The following is a 14,871-nucleotide window of genomic DNA, read 5'->3' as shown; positions in this document are numbered from 1 at the left end:
CAGACATCCTCTATCAACATTTTCAGCTTCTTGACAAAAAAAAAATCTGGTATTGGGCAGATCTTGATTAGATTTATTTTTTACACCAGTATTTGAAGGGGTTGATGTATATTTCAATTAATGATTTTTTTTTTGTTTGGGGGAGGGGGTAATTATTTTGTTCTCCTAGACACATGAATAATTTGTATCTTATAAATCATTCAGATTTATACCATACATCTTTAAACATTAACAATTTCTTAATTTTTCGTCCAGATAAAAAAAAATACATCTCTTTTTTGTGTTGCTTTATACCCAGGTGAACGTTAAGGCCCATGGGTCTCTTGTTGTTTTGACTTGGTTTGACGTTGTCCTGCTTGAGCTTAGGGATGTCTCGGATGCTCACCATAATTTTTTGTCCAGGTACATGTAATTTCTAAATTTCTTTTTAAAAAGGAAAGAATTAAATTAATTACAGGTGAGCTAAAATTCGGTCCAACAGATAATCAGCGTTACTTTATTTACACAACTCAAAACTTTTAGTATTTATTAAAGATGTCAAGATTCCACTGAATTGTATTTTTCACAAGATTTGAAGCGTTTCTCAAAGTTTAGTCGACGCATGAAATAGATTGACATTGAACAGGCTGTATTTAAAATATGTTACTAATAGTTAATATCTTTACTTGTTTTAAACACATAAATATACTTTGCCACTGAATCAAATGTTTCAACGGTTTTTAAGCATATGTGCTTCAGATGTTTATACGTCGTTATCGACGTTCGATTGCATACTGATATCAGTAGTATTTGATGGTTGTATCTGTAACAGATTTTCGCCGTCGTTGAACATGTTGAAACTGAAACTCACTACACAAGCGTCAGTAGTATATCCATTGGAGGAGGGGTGGGGGTGTCAGCACCCCTTTTCCTTTCTGATATTTTACTATATAGGTTTTACTTTATCATCTACACCATCGTTATTATAAATTGTTTAAAGTTTAATATCCCTACCTCGGGAAAATATTCTGAATCAGAACTTGTTTGGTCCCGAACGGGAGGATGGGGGGGGGGGGGGGGGGCTTAGCCTTTATTTTCTTTACCATCTATAAACGTAAACTAGTTAAGCCAGATGCCCCATCCCCCTTATTAGGAATTTGAGGTTAAGTTTAAAAGTTGTATTTGTGCTTTTGTTTCTAGGATGGGGTTCGGCTAGTCAAGATATTTTGGGGTAGGTTTGCCAACCACCCCCTCCCCAAACCACTTTTAAAAACGATGCTGTTTTGCTATCGATAGGTGTTTGTCTAAGATTCTCCCTTCAAGATGTTGCGGCCATCACATCGTTAACAGGTAACCGGTAAAGCGAGCAGGCCAACAGCTGGGGACATTAAGTCAACCCCAAACAATTTCTGTCATCCTCCCAATACTTATTTATATGCCTGATAAAACAAATTATGACACGTTCAAATATAATTGCAAGATTTATTTTCTCTGATATATAAAGTATTTTGTCGAGATTTGTCGAGATTTTTCGATCTATATTTTGAAGGCTTATACTATAACCCCCCCCCCCCCCCCCCCCCAAAAAAGTTAAACTATATCATCGATTGAGCATTTTGTATGTAATCTGATCTTCAAAATAAATATCACCACGTGTACCAATGTAACGTGATTCAATGTAATTCAATGTGTGGCGATCGTGGCTTAAAGAAAATTATTGATCAAAGTCAATCGTCAGTATGATTAGTCAAAGAGCTAAACCTTTCATATATTGTATCTAAGTTGTTTTTTGTTTGTTTGTTTTTATTTAGATTTTCTCCATGGGGTTTTAACTTTTTAGAAAGGGCACTATCCAAGCACCCCAGCTTCAGTTAGAAGCTTCAAATGAATTGACGGTTAGCGAGGATCCTTGAACTTTATTTTTAGAAGATTTTCATCTTTTATTCATGCGTGTACCAGTAGCCTGTAAGTATTTCAAATATGAATTGATAAATCTTGTACTCTTTGTTTTTCCTTTGTAATTTTGATTGTTGCATTTATTTCCGAAACCAAAGCAAAAGTCGACTTCTGCTTTGGTTTCAGCTGATAGGAACACTAAAACATTCATGTGTCTGGGATTTGAATTTTAAGATCAAACATTTTTTTCTTCACATATCGCTAAAATTGCAGGATTAACGAAACAAATTTCGCGTGTCATCGAATCCACCTGTACACGTGTTCATGATTCCAATATCCGATCCCGCGGAAATGCTTACAATTCTTGTAACAGTTTTGTACAATGTACACTAAAACAGTCCAAAGTATGGGGCCACTTCGACCTTTGAACATAATTTTACATATAGATGCGAGAGTGCTAAGTTGCGAAGGCGAAGGAGCGAAAGTGCGAAGATGCGATATGTTACATGCATATTGATTCAAAATTTATGCAGTAGGTTTTGGTAGGGATCACCTTTACACGATTTAGTAAGAAACGCCAATAAATTGCAAATAATTCATACGGGGGGGGGGGGGGGGTAGGGAAATGGGCGGAAACCTTTCTTTCTGAATAAAAAATTCTTAATTTGATAGAAAAAAGTATTATTCATCGGACGATTTCAAAAACATGATTAAAAAAATTAAATGAAACGATCGAAATGAGGGAAAATCAAGTTTGAGTTTAACGATTACTATAAGTTCTTAAAACATTTTTGTTATGTAATCCTTTATGTTTTTGGTACATTATATAGCGTTATATATTTGGATTTTTAAAACCTGTACATTAAGTTACCTCGAACAATTCTTTCTCTCACAGAATGGACAGTTTTCAGATTTTCTCCCTTACTTATCATGTACGTTAAAATAATGAAACGATCGAGATTTGGGGGTGGGGGGAGGGGAGTCAAGTTAATTCTTCTATCAGCTGTCTAAAGTATCGTGCCAGCAAAGACTGTAAATTGTCGCGTGGACCAAGGGTGGCCAGTGCCCAAATAAGTAGACTATTGATACAGGACATTGATTGCGCGTCCGAGACGGACAACCGCGACTGTTGATGATCTATAGATCTATGTGTCGACACTGGATGTATCAAATAAAAAAAACCAAACCCTTCCGTGATCGTATTTCTGTAATTGTTGTCCAAGTGGGTTTGATTTGAAAGAATTTTCTAAAGAAAGTAATGACGAGTTTCTGTTGCTGAGACAGTAAATTCGTGTGATGACTCTTGTGGGCGTTTTTTACTGTCTGTTGAGAATTTTTACGAGCGGTCTGTTCTACAGACGATTTGCCAATTTGTCGCATTCTACATCGCCATATATAGACTATAGACAAATTAAAGAAACTGTATATATACCGGAGAAAAGGCTTTGTTCACAAAATTACAATAATTCATCATGTCCACAATTTTAACGCAGGTATTTCATTGAACACCCTTTTAACCCACCTTTACCCAAAATTTAAAATCGTTCCTTTTTAAACTTACAACAAATTGATCACTATTATACTGGCACTGTACCAGTTATCGGCTAAAATTTAACGTTTTCTTTTCGTATTTCCTTATTTCTTGATATTTCTTGATAACAACTGACATACTTTAAATGGTGAACTTCTTATTTATTCATCTGCTAGAATATATCATTAATTAGAACCGAAAAACATCTTGTTTTCTGATTTTTAGCACGCCCCGAATTTGCCGAGTTTTCACGATTTACTGTACCAGTTATCGGCTTCGTGATAATAACGTAGTAAAATTCCTGTACATGTTGATTTATACTCTGCAAAATGTAATTTGAATTATGCCCCTTGTGGGGTCAGACTAAAGGTCGTAGGGTTATGACACATAAACAAACCTCATAAAATTATGCGTTTGTTATCATACGGTAATTACACAATATCGTTGACTATGTAATACATAATTGTGCAACCAGACGTTCAACTGCGCTATGAATCTCTCGGAAAGAAGAGAATAGAAGAGAATTCCTTTTGTTTATACATGTTATATGTATTGATATTATATGTCAAATAAAAGAAGTAATATTCTATTTTTAACTTATTACGTCACACCCCCACTGCTAAAAGTGCAAAGATGTAAATCAGCGGTAAACAATGATCGTTTAAGCTCATGTTTAAAACATATTCAAGAAAGTTTTCAAGCAAACTAAATTTTCTTTATTCGAAACAGACGACTAAATTAAAAAATCTCGGAAAGTCGCGTGATATTAACCCGAACTCTATGTTTAGCCGATAACTGGTCTTAGCCGATAACTGGTACAGTACCAGTAGAATTCGAAATATCTTTCTCGAGCTAGGTCCATTGTTACCAGCGTTGGCGGCCCGCCTTTCACCTCGACGGGCACCTGTTCCCAAAGAATGCGGACATAGTAAAACTCATTGAGAACTTCTGCATGAGAATTGGGACACACGCAGAGCCGGGTACGGTCGAGCGTGTATCTGATTGGTGGAACGACAATTGCAAACCAAACAACGACTATTGATTGGCTAGTGGAGATGCGAGCTTTATTTTTTCCCGCACACCTTGCTTTAGCAGTGGCTCTGTGTTCGCCGACTTTACGAGTGTCGTCGCTCTCACTATGAAAAAGAATTTTTCGAAGTTTTAGACTTTCCATGGATTTTCAGCTAGATGTGATGAAGGGATTGCCATGGTTTTAGTAGCATCATGTTTGCTCCTGATGCATTTGTTGGGGTTCGGAGCTAAACGAGGTAAGTGCAAAGAGTTTCTATATACATGTAAGTATTAACTACCCCGATTTCCACCAATTGACGAGCTTTGACAAAGTTAAATCCCATTTCTGGGGGTTGTCACAAGACGTTGAACTTGTGACATCTTTAACAGCTCCTAACAAAAAAATAAAACTGCAACGTTGAGGATATAGGCCAATTAATACATCCAAATTAATGTTATAAATTAAATATAAGATGAGTTGAAAAGGTTTTATCCTAGGTGTGGAGCATTTCCGTGCTGATCAGATAACACTGACTAGAGAATTGCATTATGCTATGAAAAATTAATAAAACCACCCTTTCATTACTATGAAACTTTTATTGATTTTAAATTGACTTCCCCGAAAGACAAAAGTGTCGGAGGTCAATGCATACATGTAGATAAATATGTACCAAAGCCCACGTCATGCAGTCATGTAAATAATGGGATGGTGGGAAACTGGTCAAGTTTATACTAACAAGTAAATAAACCAAGCTTAATTAAAGATCACAGAGTTTCTTATAATCATGCTCCAAAGAAAGGAAAAAAAAAGGAAAAGATTATTGTACCAGTATTAGTATTAGAGACTGAAGAAAATGAGGTGAATAAAGTTTCTAAAAATTGAATTATTGGTATTTTCAAAGTAAAAGCAGGATTGGTATAGACCCGCACATATGCACTTAATAGTAGGATATGAATATTTAGTTACAATATAGGACAATTTGTGATGCGCTGCGACTTTATGCATTTGTGTAACAAGATGACAGGAAGATAATGAACTCGAAAAACATAAATTAATTGAGAATAAAAATGTCACAGCCAACAAACAGAGTCACAAGGGAGAATTGTAATGGGCAACCCACATATTGTGACATTGAGTTAATGCAGGAACAAAATAAAAAAAGTGTGGAAGAAGAGTTCGATTTTGTCAAACTATACAGAAGGAGGGAAAATTGTGTTAACCTTTGATTTTTTTCAAATAATCACGACCAAGCTAGACTTGATCATTGATTTGAGCAGCTTCTCTGATATGGGCAAGACAGATAATTTATAGTAGTTGCGGGCCCAAGAGGCCTCTAAAAAAATTGTCATGTTTTTCAGCGTAATGTGTCAAAATTACCTTTAACTCGATCAATTATCAATTTACAGATAATATAGAAGATAGTTCATACTGAATTTTAGTATTATTGAATGTGCGAAACTGACACAGGCATCTGATGTTATATACCTAATGCGTATTTTTCTTTAAAAAAACCCCAAAACCTACCTGATTATACTCATAGATTATTAGGTAAGGGAGTACATGTGTCATTTTTAATTATGAGGGAAAAAAATAATGTCAGGTGCCTGTGGGTCATTACTATGATAACTTATATTCTTGTGGAAAAAAAATCATTATCTCCCTCTGTGCATAAATCGCTTCCAAATGTAGATTTTGTGTGTCATCTGTAGAATGGGCTCATATTGCAAAAGTGTAGTTAAAAATCTGTACTTATCAAATTCACAATTTGTTTCTTATGAGGATGTCATAACAGCAGCTAGCGTTTACCATTTTAAGTCATGCAACTGTTATAAATTTATCAATACATTTGAAATATTGTTCACTGCATGCACACACATGTTAAATGTGAAAATTAAAACATGCAAGTAAGGCAAAATGGTGGCTTATTAAAATAGATACATATAATTTTCAGATTCAATGTTTTTTCGCAATTTTGTCTTTTATTCGTAGTGAAGATGAAGATTCTTTATTAACCTTAGGTTAAATGATTGTGCCAGTCTTTAGAATTCAATCAGGTTTCTTGTGCTAAATCTCCCATATCATAAGTATACACCTTATTTTTTTAGTTATAAAATTTATGATGCTGTTCTGTTTAGAATATATATTCTATTTTTTTTTTGTGAATTGAAAACACACACCCCACCCAAAAAAAGGAGTAAATAGGTACATGTATTGACATGAAGACTTAATTTCTAAAACAATAATTCCTTCTGCTTTATTGTAAAAAAAAAGTTTGAAGAATTGAATTAGCAGAAAGAAACAAAACGATATGGGCTTCATTTGATACAGAGTAAAAAGTGGGTGACTGCAGCCCGGCAAGCTTTTAAACTGTGAAAGTATAGCCCACTTAAGGCACACAGAACATAAAAGTATTCTCCAGTGGTAGAGTCAATGTGGAATAGCCATGAAAAATGAATGCCATGTCTGTGCTGATCAAAATTAGTAAAACCCAGGTAATCAATGGCAGTTTTCTACCCTCTTTTGCAATCAATTATGGATCATCATTATCGGGGCTGCTCCTTGGAATCTTATATATGATGGTACCTTCCTTAGGAGTAAGGATTACATCACCCAATTGCCTTGACTCAATTTACAATTCTTCATCATGAATGAAAAAAAAGGTTTGTCCTTCCTCTCTGAGCCAATGCATGAAGAAATGGCAAAATTTTAATTAATTAAGAAGTTCCTGTTTTTCACGACAGTAGCCTATTGACCTACTTTGCTGAAACTGCACATGCGGCAGTGTTTGATTAAATTTTCTTGTTCCATCTCATTGTCAGGTTTTTACAGAAATTGGTTCACTCCCCTATGGAATATGTAATGCTTATTATATGACATAAGACCAGGGGAAATTGACTTGCATAATTGAATATGGGATCGAGAAAAAAAACCCAACCAACATTACATAAAAACATTTTATGTCTGTTTCATTACCATGTTGCAGTGTCCCTTCCTGTGCATCATAACGCCAATCATGTTTAAAGTTGCAGGGCTGCTCCTGCAAATTGTCGTGCAATTAAGTTTATAGGAATAATTTGGTAATGAAAATAATGTTGTTATACATTGGTTACTTTTATGGCTAATTTGATAACTCTGATAAGTTTCCCTTTCTGATTTGGAGAGCCATTAGAATGCTCTCCGAGCATGCCTCTGCCTTTGTTACTCGCATTATCAGGTGTAGCCATCTTTTTTTCAATCCATTCTGTTTGTCATCATGAGGAAATCTTGGAGCTTCAGACCTGTCAGCAACAGTTGTGTTTCTGTAGCAGGTTTGGTGCGAGGGTGATGATGTTGCCTTGTTTTGACACTAATACGAGTTCTATTAGGGCTGCAAAAACAATTGGTAAATGGCTGTTAAAACTATGGTGTCATCACTTTTGAAAAAGTAGCAATAAAAAGAAATTATGATCAAATTTTGATCGAGATGTCAAGAATCTCTAGATGTATCGGTAGTGCTAAAAACTGCTTTGACAGTAAGCCATCATTGAATCAGTGAAACCGTGGAGAAGGGGTTGATATAAAGATTTAATGCATTGAAGATACGAGAACTGGGCTATATTACTTAAATTTAATTTCCTAAATCCCTTGTTGATGAAAAGGACAGATTAATCATGTGTTTATGTGTTTTACTTTGACCGTCGCATTAATTGATCAGATTTTGCAAACAAATGGTACTGGATTAATACTAACCCTGAAATTCAAAAGATTTTCTTTTTTTGTCTATGGTTAATCCAGATTTCAACTGATGCCAATAAGGAATTCATTAATCTTAATTGATAATGTGCCTTATATTTAAGCTTTATTATTTCAGTCACTAAAGAGTGATATTAAAAAATCTGTATTGATATATTGGCCTGTGAGTCGTATAATGTTAGAAATATTATAATCAAGCAATATCTGGGAGTTGTGGTAACAGTGTGGTATCACACTGTTGACATAAAGAGTATCAAATCGCCCCGGCAAATATTGTGTGTCACAGATTTATATTCCAGGGAAAGAAGAAATTATATGATTATAGCAATATATTGCTTTCTATATCACTGGCTCTGTTTTGCTTCGGTGCAAATATTGACAATTGCATTAAACTGATACAGCTCATCAATACCCTGTAAAAGGGACCTTTGTGCTCCATTATGATGAGGCCCGCTGCTATCTGAAGAGGCCTTTTTCATACTCTGGTGCTCAGACTTTTATGGGTGGGAAATTATAGCTTTCCTCAGGCCTGACACAGTACCAGGAGACATGTAGATGAAATTACTGCAGTCTGCTTGCTGATATTTAGGCATATTTAGGAATTCTTTTTGATAGAATTGCAGGTTATAGTAGATCTCCATTCGGTTTGATGTGGATGGGTTGTTTTTTAAATGTTATGAAATTGATTATTTTTACGACTGTTTGATGGTATTTTATGGTTTAGAAAGGTACGTTAGGCATTAGCTGATGGCAAAATCAATGTAAAAAGGTATTTAAATTTTTAACCATCTCCAGAGAATAATGATGATGCAATAATTATTTTTTTGCCCACATTAACTGGTTGCCAGAGCTAAAGAGAATTATGGTATTCAAGTTATCTCCTGTTTTGGATTTGAATTTTACTTGGACTCAATCATAACGTGTGGGTTATTGCACTATTACAAACATATTGTACAGAATGTCTCTTTCCCTTCAGTTCAGTTTGAATGGTTTGTCCAGGAAAAATAATTTACTGTTATTTATCCTAGCATAGAGCGATGGCAGGAACTTGCTATAACCCTCCATTTTACAAACTGATCCCATAGGAAATTAATTTTCACACACAGATGCTCAACTGTCTCATAGATCACTAGCTATCTTCTATTAGCTAATTTACAGTCTGTATCATAGGGCAGAGAAGCTAAGTCCAGTTCAGAAATCCAGCTCTTTGACCATATTCTGCTGGAGACATCAGAGGTAATCCAACTGAATAAAAGGGGAGAGGGCTGAGGGGCATTTTGGTTGCTCCTCAAATGGTCCTCAAACAAAAGTTTATACCAGTACTGTAAACATAGAGGTAGAGCTCATCTTAATCATGTCTAACAATTCAATTCTTTACAATGAATATTCTGAATAATGCTTTCAAGTTGATAACCCTACAGGCATTTTTCAATTATTGCGAAAATGGTTTTTTTTTTCCCAATTTAAAACTTTGAGATATAACCACCCTTTATACAAATTACACAGTTAAGAAGAAAATATTTGTTTTCATAGTCCAGCCCTTATAGCAGACAACAAAATGTTCCAATGCAGACATTTTATATTTGTTTTCTCTCGAAAGAATGTGGTTTTTTTATGAATTGCTCTTCGAGGTCAGCAATTCGCCTTGCTTGTGTTAGACAGGGCTTTTGGTGCAGAGCAGGCCAAAGTTATTGTTGTTTCATTAGTGTGTATGTTTCATGTTACTTGCTTCAAAGCATATAGAGAAATAAAATAAAGGATCTTTATGGGCGTTGTAGCATAGGATGACATAAGGTGTACTTCTCTTGTACCAGTAGATAGTAAAACTTTATGATGGTCTAAAAGGGTATGTACCATAAGTCTGAATCAGATCAAAAAACATTGCATAATGTGATCAACAGTCAGCCACATATTGTGGATTTTGCTTTGAGTTGCCTCTTTTATTGGAAGTGCAGATGAAATCCTAAGAGACCTTGTGGCAGGGAGGGTGTCATGCAAAGGTTTTCTAAAATGAAACACAATTTTAATCAGCAATGTCATTCGTTTGTTCTAGGATCATTATCAGCTGGTTATTATGACCAGAATAGCTATTATCTGCATGTTCCTGAAATATATATCCATTTGTAGTATTCTTTTAGTACTTCTGTTTCAATTAATTTGTCAGTGGTAATATTACGTAAAACATTATTAACGCTTTTGCTTCATTTGATGATCCCTTGAAAATAAAAATGCTGAAATAAAGTGTAATTTGAGAAATATTTCAGTGAATCATTAAATATGGATATAGGAGTCAATAAAATTACCAGTAGATAATTTATAGTATAGATAATTAAGACGAAGCATTTGTACCTTTGTTTGACATACTGTATGCCTGCTGAGTATAAAAATACTTTAACTATATCTTGCCCTTCACACTTACTTTTGCTATACTTTTACTGATTAAAGAAAAGTCAGGGAAAAAAAACACGATTAAAATTGTTTCATGAACTTGTATAAACCTGATATTAACTGTATTTGATGCTGTGAAACATGTCTGCTTGAAATCAACCTGCATGCTGTATTTGGTTGCAGTTTGTCAGGAATGCGAACTCTTTCCATTCTGTACTTCATATTTCACATCAATTTTTCATGCGTTTCTTTTCCCGACTACTGCTGTTTACTAGAATATCATCATAAGTACAAAGTTAATGGCTATACACAGCTAGAGTCATTCATCATTCATAATACATGTATATCGTATGGATGGACCTGGATTGACCCAGTCTAATAAATGATGCAGAGAGGGAAACAATGGAGACTGCCTATTACACCAAGTGGTCCTACCTGTTTTGCGATTATTTGAAATTTGCATGCAGGGTTTGCGACTCGTGAGCTACCTAACTTTTTTTTAATAGGTCAATTTCACTGTAGTTATATATCAAAATCCGTCAGGGGAATGGAGATTGTTCAGATTTGTGCTGGTTTAGAATTCCACATAACATGACTAGTCTTGGGAATTTTTATGGCACAGGGTATTTGCCAATCAAATGATTTGTCATATAATGACTTTGGGTAGGGAAATGAACTTGATAATGAACAGTCACAATTTGAAGTCATAACTTCCTTTTACTTTAACCATCTTATAGAAGGAGAATCGTCAAGTAGGAAATAATCAAAACAACTTTTCTTTAAGTGATTTGACATTGATAATGACAAACAACTAATGATTGTCATATCTAAACTTTAAAATGTACCAACAGGAAAAACAGCTTTGATGGCTTCTGTAAGGAAGTTTAGTAACATCAATATATAATCTCTTGTAAAAATTGCAAGTTTCCCAAAGAAATCACCCCAAAGTGTAAATTGAATCATCCTCTCTTGAATGTTTTGTTCTCTTTAACTGCTTTGAGGACCTCTTGGATTCATGTTGTCTCCTTTCTAATGGAGTTTGGAGATTGCTGTCACTGTCTGAAGAAACACGGCTTATGTTGACCAATTAATATCATTTAAGTTCTTGTCTGCCTGGCAATGGACAAGTCCAGCTCAGTTGGTAGGGCAATCACAAGAAATGGTCCAGAGATTAAGTGGCATGTCAATGGAGACTGAAGGTTTCTTTTGGCAGAAATTGATCTCCGCTGTGCCCTGAGATGATCTTGTGATCAACTATTCATGAAATATCAAGCAGCCAGGCAGAATCAATGGCTTGTCCAATGAGATGGTCATCTGATATTTTACTGTCTATAAGTGATGAAATGCAACAAAAAATCATACAGATTTGTCAGATTCTATGATTGGTTATCCAAATTGGATTCCGGAGCAAAGATGCAGATTCATAATGAAACTGTGTAAGTCTGATTTAGAGTAATACAAGCTCATTCATAAAAAGGCGGATTTATATGTATCTGTAATTTATATGCATCTGTAAAACATTATATCTGATTGATATCAAGATGCAATATGCTGGAGAAATGGTTTCCAAAGTTGTGTATAAATCCCGTGGGCACTGAATAACCTGTTTAGATTTATGCTCCAGTCAGAAGATATTGACCTCAGGTCTGCAAAACAGACAGTTTTTGGAGTATCATGGGGTTTGATGCTTTTGGTCATTGTCTGCTCAGATTTTTATGTAGACTTGTTAAACCCAGTGCCAGTTATATATACATGTATTACAGTATATAGTATTGATCCCTTATATTTTCAAATTGAAGTACAGTTGAACTTCGATATTTCAAACACTGATATCTCGAATACATTGGATATGTGGAAGTGATTTGCAAGTCCCAACCACATATTTTTAAAGTATTTAAATACCCTTGATATCTCAAATACTTGGATATTTTGAAGATTTTATTAAACAGTCCCATTTAGTTATAGATAATGAAGTTTGACAATAATAGTAAGTTTATTTGTGCAGGTTTAGTTTACTCTCTTGTTCTGACATTTTTTTTAAAATCACACTTTTAAAAAAGGCAATTATTATAAATGTGTAAAACTGTATCTTTAATTGTTTTCTTTAATCTTTTATAAAGATAAGTATACCTTATGTTGAATTAGCCCAGATTTGAATTCTTGCAATGGGAATGAATAGAGCAAAAACTTAAACAGGGACTAAAATAATCATGTACAAATAAATGATGTGGATGAGGATAATCTTAGATGTTGATTTACTGCAATGATTTAATAAAAAGTGAACAAATTGTTCAGATCTGTTTCTTTTATATATGTCCATAGACAGACAGTCATAGCCTTCACCTATCTTTAAAGAGTGGAGGAAAGCCAGATCTTACTTTCCTATAGAGAATAACCTTGTTCACAAATAACTGTATGCTGTACAGTGAAACCTGTTTAAGCCAACGGCATGCTTTAGTTAGAATATGAGAGCTTATTGATGAATTGGACATGTCAGATTGGTTAAATCATTAGACTATGTAAAAATAATTGAGATTGTGGATCAGAATAGAGAGTGAAAAGGATTACAGAGGTGTCATTGCATGGAGGTTAGACTGTACTGGCATTTTTCAAGCAGCAGGCTAGAACTTTTCCCATGTAAACAAATTGAATCCCACTCAAAATACAGGAGATTGCATAATATGTTTATCAATTTTTATTCATTATTAATTCTAGAAATGGGATGTTTTAAAAAATCTCATGTTTTAATTGGTGTTTGTATATGATGTATAGAGATGTAAGCAATGGATAGAGTGTGTAGTGTTTGAAATATTTAAGTTTGAATCTTTGAACCCTTACATTTGTGTTTTTGTTGGGTTTGATTTTCTCACCATTGATCATTGTTCAATTAGCTGTCAATTTGTGCATCAGGATCAATACTGGTACTTATATATACCAGTATGATGTCTGCATGTAACTTGGTTAGAGATACTTGGCATTATAGAATTTTGCTACAGAATTCTTTCAGGACATGAATCTGAAGATTTCATTTGAACCATGACAATTGGTTAATCCAATGAAATTCAGTAGCAATCTAATGAATTATTTTGTAGACTGACAGTGGAAAATTGCACCATGATCTCTAACTATCAATGGATGATCTTGAATTATCACTTGCATATAATCCCTTGCAGTGACATTGCATATGTTACTAAAGACCAAGGTTAGAGTCTCTGTGAATTCACTGGTATCATCTTTGTGTCTTTAACCAATATGAGCGTAAACAAAATTATATATCCGGTAGTCTTATTGTAGATATTTCAATTACCAATGACAAAAAATGAGGATCAAATAAAGTCAGTCGGTTCAGGATAAGCCATTGTATGCAGCAGCAGGTGATGTAATACAGAATTATTCCGATGTCGCGCGTCCTTGCTAGTACATGTACCTTTGTTTTATGGATCTGCATTTTACATTGCCGACATGCATCTAGTAGTTTATGAGCAGGATGTCTGTGTCAAGAACACAGAGTTGGTATAATCAGTAGACTATTGGGCATATCGAATATTTATTATCATCTATCCTATATTGGAGCTGGCAGATACAAGATAATCATGATCTGTTTGTCTTTAATATGACGGGAAAAAAATTCAGAGTAAAATATCTATTGCCCATGGCCAAGGCTGAATCAAATATTTTCATGAATATTCTGCATTTGTATACACACTGACAGATGTATTGATATTTCGTGTGAATAATTGAGATTGCATGCATTTCATGTTTTAACAAAAAACACCAAAAAGACAACAACAAAAACAAAAACAACAACACCCCCCCCCCCCAAAAAAAAATGAGAAAGAAAAAAAAGAAAAGGTTGTTGTCTTGTAGTTTATCAAATAGACCTTGTAGAATCTACATCTGATGCAGTGCTGTTTTTGTGTCAACCCCAGACTTCCCTGTAGAAATGATTTCCCAGTGAAACACATTACTTCAATTAAGGGAAAAAAATGTACAAATAGACTGAGTGATTGGATTTTGTTATCTGTTGATGCTGATGCAAGTTTGATTGATTACTAAATGTGTTTATCAATAGAAAAGCAATTAACTCTTCAAAATTGCATTATGCTCCCATGTTTTGAAATTTGTAGGGACAACAGAAATGTAAAGGCTATGGAATGATTCAAAGGGAGTGTCGGAATTGCAGATTGACTAACAAAAAAAAAAAGGTCTGCAATGGTCTATAAACTGTTGTAGATAACTTTTCTTAGGTGTGTTCTTAATTTTGGGGAATCACAACTTGAAGTCCAAATTTATTGATGTAAATTAATTAAAACAAATTAGTAAAATAAACTTG

At 34.4% G+C, this 14,871-nt stretch overlaps 1 protein-coding gene across 4 annotated transcripts in view; it reads left to right on the top strand.

The window, feature by feature from the left end:
- Positions 1 to 4,473: 4,473 nt before the first annotated feature.
- Positions 4,474 to 14,871, top strand: part of LOC105335844 (protein turtle homolog B) — a 51,392-nt gene continuing 40,994 nt past the window's right edge. For 2 of the 4 annotated variants that reach the window (XM_066076714.1, XM_011439959.4), the window contains exon 1: positions 4,474 to 4,674. In XM_066076714.1, coding sequence (XP_065932786.1) covers positions 4,614 to 4,674 — 61 coding nt within the window. In that variant the 5' untranslated portion in view covers positions 4,474 to 4,613. The remainder of the gene's footprint in view (positions 4,675 to 14,871) is intronic. The other 2 variants (XM_011439960.4, XM_011439961.4) reach the window with 1 other exon arrangement.

Source organism: Magallana gigas, chromosome 2, assembly GCF_963853765.1.
Source record: "Magallana gigas chromosome 2, xbMagGiga1.1, whole genome shotgun sequence".
Classification (NCBI taxonomy): domain Eukaryota; kingdom Metazoa; phylum Mollusca; class Bivalvia; order Ostreida; family Ostreidae; genus Magallana; species Magallana gigas.
Note: the sequence above shows the minus strand (reverse complement) of the source record. Positions and strands in the feature narration are given on the sequence as shown.